At 37.1% G+C, this 8,551-nt stretch overlaps 1 protein-coding gene and 1 pseudogene across 1 annotated transcript; both read left to right on the top strand.

Annotated features, from left to right (window-relative positions):
• LOC110262440 lies at window positions 1,066-2,564 on the top strand. Its single transcript, XM_021112030.1, has 7 exons — window positions 1,066-1,231; window positions 1,371-1,520; window positions 1,614-1,648; window positions 1,692-1,813; window positions 1,941-2,016; window positions 2,098-2,196; window positions 2,289-2,564. Exons 1-7 carry the CDS (start codon window positions 1,066-1,068, stop codon window positions 2,550-2,552), a joined length of 912 nt encoding a protein of 303 aa, XP_020967689.1. The 3' UTR covers window positions 2,553-2,564.
• Window positions 2,692-4,471, top strand: LOC107613734 (annotated as a pseudogene).

The following is an 8,551-nucleotide window of genomic DNA, read 5'->3' as shown; positions in this document are numbered from 1 at the left end:
TGCATAAGACTCAAAAAATAAAATTGATATTTAATTTATATATATGTGTCTTATATTATTATCAAATATATTATAAAATTTTTGTATTTTTATATCTATATATTTTTGTATATTTGTGTATATATTTATATGTCTCAAAGACACTAACACAATCTATCTATCTACATTTAAATATTTAATATCTCGGAACACCAATGAATACCAACACCAGCAATAGAAGACGACCCACCTTCCTTGCCTTCATTTTCATCTAATAGAAGACGACCAACACCAACACTAGTGACAAGAACACTTCATTTGAATCAAAGACCCAATTCATTAAGGGTCTTTGCCTCGCAGGAAGAGCCCCCGAAGCTCAATAGCCAGGACTTGATGGAACTCAAGTTTGGATGCTTACTTGGAGAGGACCCTAAGGTAGCGTTTGGTGGAGAGATAGAGACGGAAAGACTGAGACTGAGAGACTGAGACTAAGAGACAAAGATTGAAATAAATTTTAATATTCTGTTTGGTGCAAAGTGTGAAACAGAAATTGAAACAAGAATGAAACTCTAATTTAATTTATACAAAAAGTAAAATTGGAATTAATTAATTGAAATGAAGATATTTTAGGTATAAAATATTATTAAAGTTTCAGTCTCTATCTCTAAAAATTTTAGTCACATGTGTCCCTACTTTTTGGAGGTACTGAAATACTGAAATTTTAGGGACAGAGACAAAAAATTTAGTACCAGTCTCTAAACCAAAAAACATGATACTGAGTCTCAGTCTCTCAGTCTCTGTCTCAGTACCTCAAAACAAACGCTACCTAAGCTTACTCTCGCCAAGGTTTCTTTCTTTTTCTTCTCAAATTTCCTTATTCTTCACCTTTTTGCCTATTTATTTCTATTTGTTTGTTAGGGTCCTTTAAAGGAATAACTTGAATTTTGCTCTGTGTATGTGCTTGTTGATGAATTATATTCATTGTTGTACTAGTTGTTTCAGATAATAGGAAGAAGGGGAAACACGTTGAGGTAGAGGAAGTTCCATTTGAAGGTTCTAAGAAAAGGAAGTCATGGAGTAAATTAGATGGTTTGGATTTGGTGCGGCCTGTTCCAGCTAAAGGGGTCAACCTTCGAATCCAGTGATAACAAAGTTCCATTGGAGATTAAGAAACCGAGCCAACAGCAGAGTAATGCAGGGAATGTCAATAAAAGTAGTGTACCTAATACTATTCTGAGAAAGCCACCGCAGAGTAATGCAGGGAGTTTCAATAAAAGTAGTGCTCCTAAAGTCCTAATATTATTCTGAGAAAGCCAACCGTGTATAAAGAGGATGATGAGGACGTGTTATCGAGGTTGAGAGTAAGACCAAATTTGTATCAGCACATGCAGGATGGACAAGTGAAGGAGAAGATATGTCACTTTTGGGGAAACCTGAACCACCACTTGCCAAGGATGAAGATACAAACCAAGAATCTTTTACTCGTGCGGACAACGAAAATGATTTGAAGATGAGTGCAGAAGATTCAAGTGGTGAAGCTGGTAACTGGACATTATTAGAATAGCTGCATAAATCGGAGAGTAACAATGACGAACAGTCTACTGATTCAAATGTTATGCTTAAAAATGATGTAGGTGCTAATATTCATTTGAATATAGAGTCAAGTAAAGTATGCGACTTGTCCTTTATTAATTTCATGCTTGATTGATTAGGAATTGGAGCAGCATTATGAGTTCCAACAGGAGCTGTCTGATTCAAGTCAACTATCAAATTTAAGTTCAGTTGATAAAGTGGAATTGTCTGTGCAAGCTACACAACAGGGAAAGCCGCAAAGGTATGTGAAATTACCATTATAATTGTATATTTCAGTTTATGATTGCAATGCTAGTTACAGCTAACTTTAAGGCATTTTCAAAATAGATTAGACTAACATGTGAAGTAAACCTCACATATTGTTGAAGAGAATGCTTTTATGAATACCGGAGGTTAAAAAACAATGATGAACTAGGGAATCCTTTTGATGTTTCAAATTTTCAGGTTAGATTATATGGAATATATAAGTTATTTATCTGATGCTGATGCTTTTGAATAGAACCTTTATGCTATTTGTTAATGTAGGAGGGTGAAGATGCTAATTGGACCACGGCAGAAGATTTGATTAGGAATGGAGATAGGGTAGATGTGGAAATATTAAGCTGTAGTAGCAAAGGCTTCATTGTAAGTACTTAATATCTTCATTTGTAATATTTCTTAGAATTGGATGCATTTCTCTTTGTATATAGCCTCTGAATTTGACTACACCATTTCAGGCATCTTTTGGTTCTTTGGTAGGATTCCTGCCGTACCATAATCTTGTTTCCAAGTGGAAGTTCTTAGCTTTTGAGTCATGGTTAAGAAAGAAGGGATTGGATCCATCCATGTACAAGCAGAGCTTAGACACTATTACAAGCTATGATGCTGAAAATAAAAATGTTTCTCCCAATTCTCCTCTGTATCAGGAGAATGATACTAATGTTGAAGAGAAACTTTCTCCAGATATGAAAATGGAAGATCTGTTAAGGATTTATGACTAAGAGAAAATTAAGTTCTTGTCCTCGTTTATTTGGCAAGTTTGGTGCTTAAAATACAAGAACACTTTACAGATGTTTTTCCAAAATTTATTTTCAAATGTGAAGTTCGAATGTCATCCTTCTTTTTATAATACTCAATGATATGCAGAAAGTTAGAGCGAATCTATTGTCGGTGGAAAAAAAATCTAGAAAGCTCATATTTTCACTAAAACCAATAGAGAAGGAAGACCTACTTGAGAAGAGAAATCTCATGGTAACTACTTAAGTTATGATAACTGTTCTTGAATTAGCATGAGGCATGTGTTGTTGAGTGGATGCAACATCAAGTGATCTTTCGATACCTTACTTTCGAATTTTTGTAGAGCTATGTAAAGAATTTTATATTTAATATATGGGTCGTTCATTTTGACAATCTTATTTCGTCGTCTCATTAAAGCTACGAGAATTGGAAGTGCCTTGTTTAACCTTTTCTTTTTTGGTGTGTGTGCATGTGTGTAGCTTGAAGGGGAGTCTGCACTAATTCATTAATCAGAATTATCATGGGATGCCACTTTGAACCCAGCATCATACTTCAAGATTCGTCAGGTATTTTGCTCCAAGACAGTGACAATTAGGAAAGTGGATAATTATTTTTGAATACAAGCTATAAATGATCTATTTCTATGGAATTAGCCAAATATTTTCCATTCTCTAAATATATGAGGCATTAGTTGGGTAGCCCAGATGTGCATAGTCTTTCTACGCTGTTTTACTTTGAGGCCTACTTCTTGCTCCAGGTTATAGAGATAAAAGTTCTGCAATTAGACTTTGCTCTTGGGCACATATCTTTATCGTTAAAGGGAGTCATGGTAATATATCTACATGAATATTTAATCTTTGAACATTTTCTTTATTTAAAAACTTGGAGATTTTACAAATCGCGACCTTCCTTCAGCAGCCCGATCCATTAATGGATTCCCTGGAGTCTGTAGTTGGGGAGCATGGACACTTAGACAGGAGACTGGAAGGAGCTCAAACAGATGAAGAGGTAATGACCTTCAATCTTTATCTGGGAATGTAGAAGTTACTTTAAATACTATGAAAAGTAGTGTAATCAACTACACTTCTCTCTATTTTCTGGTTGGTTTTATGGTTTGACATGGCTAATTATAATATCATGCTCGCTTTTGACAGTGGCCTGAAGTTGAATCTCTCATCAAAGAATTACAAAAGATTTAGGGGATCGAGTCTGTTTCAAAAAGCCGGTTCTTCAGAAGCCTTGGTTTGGCACTAACTTTCCAGGTATAAAACACATTTGAACCTCTGCATGTGGATATGCATTTAATTGTTTGCTTTTAACCCGCCAGAACTTGCCATCAAGTTAGCATTATGCATCATGCAATTCGGGTTCTGCACATGGTTGAGGAAGATTGATCAACTCTCATGTGAAGAAGTTATTGTCTTATAATTTTGTAGTTGAAAAATATAATGTTGCTGGTGAAAACTGAAAAATATGATTGGATCTTGGTTTATTTGATTGCAGGTTTACATGGTATTGATTTTCGACAATCAGTACAAGTTGCTGGCTGGATCTGGAAACAAAATACAAGAGGTAATGCTTTTTGGTGGTCTACTTTGTATACATGCAGATGATAGTTGAAGGGATTATTGATGTTAATCCCTCTGATCTGCATATGAATCATGTTGGGCAGGTGACAGTTGAAACGTGTATAGATAAAGAAAGGATGAAATTGGTGATAATGACATGTACCAATAGAGTGGAATAGTGGCTGCAAAGTGCAAAAACTGCATATTTTTTTTTGGCGAGTGCAGGCTGCAAGCCCCCAACCGAAGTTGATTATAGATTACAAGATAGGACGGTGAAACACCCACTTGGGCAAGAGCATAGTTGTACAATTTCATTATAAAGGTGTGTCCTTTTTTAGGGCAAATCACTGATATAAGCCAAGGGGAGGAAAAATTTACACCAATCAGCCAAATCAAAAACTGGTTCATAAATTAACCAAAAGATATTTCTATATAGTTCGAATCACCCAAATTCGAACTTCAATCTCCATGTAATTCGAATCATACTGATTCGATTTACACACACGCACACACCCACTAATTTGAATTATCCTGATTCGAATTACACAGTAATTCGAATCAGGGTGTTTCAAATTACTCATGCTTTGGCTATAAAAGGAGTTTGAACCAACCTCATTCGAACCACTTTTCCATTATCATACCCCACCAAATCCCAGAGAAAACGACCCAGAATGACTCCAACAAGGGCTCGAGCAGGATATTCAGCCCATGGGGGATAATCCGGACAGACTATATCGTTTGGATGGAGTAGCTCATATAGCCAGGGTCATCAACGAAGAGGTTAGTACGTAATCTTTTTTTTTTAAAGTAGGATTAAGTAACTTATTCGTTTGTTTATATACGTTATGTTAGTGGTTTTGATGGTAAATGACGTTGGTAACATTGTATGTGACTGATTTTTTATGTTTTGTTAGTGATAATGTATGTGATTTTGTTAGTGGTTTTGCAAGTGGTTTTGTTAGCGGTTTTACAAGTGGTTTATGTTAGTGGTTTCGTTAGTGGTTTTGCAAGTGGTTTATGTTAGTGGTTTTGCAAGTGGTTTATGTTAGTGGTTTTGTTAGTGGTTTTGCAAGTGGTTTATGTTAGTGGTTTTGTAATTGATTTTGTAAGTGGTTTTAATTATCTGGTCTATTATATGTGCAGCCCCAACGATGCATCTCGAGCATGCGACGACAGCAGGGCATGCGACCGGACGAGAGGTACATTCCGTACTTGTAGATGGCGGGATTATACCATTTTGCGAGACTGAACGAGAGATGGTTCAGATTGGATGAGCCCCTTGTGAGTGCTTTCGTTGAGCGGTGGTGTTCGGAGACGCACACATTTCACATGCCGTTCGGGGAGTGCACGATCACACTGCAGGACGTGGCGTACCAGTTGGGGTTGCCGGTCGACGGACGTTATGTCAGTGGTTGCTTGACGGATTTCCAGACATATATCCAGGATGGCCGTCCAACTTGGGTGTGGTTCCAGGAGTTGCTTGGTGTATTACCTCCTGCGAACCAAATCCAGAAGTTTGCAGTGAACTGCAGCTGGTTCCAGGAGACGTTTGGAGAGTGCCCTGAGGGAGCCGACGAGGAGACAGTCAGGCGCTATGCTCGGGCCTATATCATGATGCTGTTAGGCACTCAGCTGTTTGCCGACAAGTCCGGCAACCGTATTCACATTAGGTGGCTACCCTACGTGGCTAGGCTTGAGGATAGCGCCTGACTGTCTCCTCGTCGGCTCCCTAGGGCACTCTCCAAATGTTTCCTGGAACCAGCTGCAGTTCATTGCAAACTTCTGGATTTGGTTCGCAGGAGGTAACACACCAAGCAACTCCTGGAACCACACCCAAGCTGGACGGTCACCCTGGATGTATGTTTGAAAATCCGTCAAGCAACCACTAACATAACGTCCGTCGACCGGCAACCTCAACTGGTACGCCACGTCCTGCAGTGTGATCGTGCACTCTCCGAACGGCATGTGAAATGTGTGCGTCTCCGGACGCCACCGATCGACGAAAGCACTCACAAGGGGCTCATCCAATCTGAACCATCTCTCGTTCAGTCTCGCAAGATGTTATAATCCCGCCATCTGCAAGTACGAAACGTACCTCTCGTCCAGTCGCCTGCTCGAGATGCATCGCTGGGGCTGCACATATATGCACCAGATAATTAAACCACTTACAAAAACCACTAACATAAACCACTTGCAAAACCACTAACATAAACCACTTGTAAAACCACTAACGAAACCACTAACGAAACCACTAGCATAAACTACTTGCAAAATCTCTAACAAAACCACTTGCAAAACCACTAACAAAACCACATACACTATCACTAACAAAACATAAAAAATCAGTCACATACAATGTTACCAACGTCATTTACCATCAAAACCACTAACATAACATATATAAAACCGATCGACGAAAGCACTCACAAGGGGCTCATCCAATCTGAACCATCTCTCGTTCAGTCTCGCAAGATGGTATAATCCCACCATCTGCAAGTACGGAACGTACCTCTCGTCCAGTCGCATACCCTGCTGCCGTCGCATGCTCGAGATGCATCGCTGGGGCTGCACATATATGCACCAGATAATTAAACCACTTACAAAAACCACTAACATAAACCACTAACATAAACCACTTGTAAAACCACTAACGAAACCACTAACGAAACCACTAGCATAAACTACTTGCAAAATCTCTAACAAAACCACTTGCAAAACCACTAACAAAACCACATACACTATCACTAACAAAACATAAAAAATCAGTCACATACAATGTTACCAACATCATTTACCATCAAAACCACTAACATAACGTATATAAACAAACGAATAAGTTACTTAATCCTACTTTAAAAAAAAAGATTACGTACTAACATCTTCGTTGATGACCCCGACTATATGAGCTACTCCATCCAAACAATATAATCTATCTGGATTATCCCCCATGGGCTGAATATCCTGCTCGAGCCTTTGTTAGAGTCGTTCTGGGTCGTTTTCTGTGGGATTTGGTGGGGTATGATAATGGAAAAGTGGTTCGAATGAGGTTGGTTCAAACTCCTTTTATAGTCGAAGCATGTGTAATTCGAAACACCCCAATTCGAATTACTACTAGAGCCAAAAACTGAGTAATTCGAATAATTCCAATTCGAATTACTTTGGAACGCGTGCTGGGTGTAATTCGAATCACCCTGACTGTGTGTGTAATTCGAATCAGGTTGATTCGAATTAGTGGGTGTGTGCGTGTGTAAATCGAATCTGTATGATTCGAATTACATAGAGATTGAAGTTCGAATTTGGGTGATTCGAACTATATAGAAATGTCTCTTGATTGATTCATGAACCATTTTTTTATTTGGTTGATTGGTGTAAATTTTTTCTCCCCTTGATTTATATAAGTGATTTGCCCCCTTTTTATGAGTGGGATGGGGGCGCTTTCATTGTAGTGAAAGAAAGGAAACATGTAGATTGTAGAGGAATCTTGAGTCTTTGCTCGTGTAAATATAAGTGATGCTTGCATTGCATGTTTGCACTTGCGAAATGGTTTGATTTGCGTCTTAAACGTACATAATTCCTAGTAAATAGATGTTTTTAAAATTTGCATTAAAATCTAAAAGTGGGAAAACAATTATGACGATATAGATGTCCACAAGATATGTTTATATTTGGTAAAGATGAATTGAATTTCAGTCTGTCTTGTACAAAAATTGGAATATAGTAGCATGAGTTCACACAAGATTAAATATTGCTTTGGAAAATAGATAAGGCATTAAATTTTAAGTCATTTATTTAAGATTATCAGAACTAATACTCAATTTGATCTCTAAATTTGTATGTAATTATGTGAGCCTTAATTTAATTTTTAAAGTTTTAGTTGTCTTTTTTAGTTTTTAAATTTTGCAAACACGACTTACATTAGTCTGATAATTTCCGACACAAAAATGTTAATGAAGTGCTGATATGGAAAACCAAATGCTATGTTGGAACTTGTAAAATGATGTTTAGGTTTTGGCGTTCAAATAGCCGAATAGCCAAAAAATAACGCTTGGTCACTACTTATAAGAAGAAAAATTTCAATGATATCACTTAGGATTTTTTTGGACTATTTGAGTGAGAACAAAAATGAGGTCGTGTTACATAGTCCAACATAACATCCAGCTGTCCACGTCAGCGTGGGTTAATGTTTGTAGGTAAAAAATTATCCTAAGACTAACACAAATCACATCCGCAAAGTTTGGAGACTAAATAGAATCAATTGAAATTTTAGAGACTAAATTGAAATTTGCATGCAAGTTAAGGGACCAAATTGAATATTATCTCAAGATTATTATTAGTAAAAATATTAGTATTTTTTAATAAATATATAGTAAATAAAATAAAAACTTAATTTTTTTTTCTAATTAGTAATTTTAACA

This window comes from Arachis ipaensis, chromosome B01 (genome assembly GCF_000816755.2).
Source record: "Arachis ipaensis cultivar K30076 chromosome B01, Araip1.1, whole genome shotgun sequence".
Classification (NCBI taxonomy): domain Eukaryota; kingdom Viridiplantae; phylum Streptophyta; class Magnoliopsida; order Fabales; family Fabaceae; genus Arachis; species Arachis ipaensis.
Note: the sequence above shows the minus strand (reverse complement) of the source record. Positions and strands in the feature narration are given on the sequence as shown.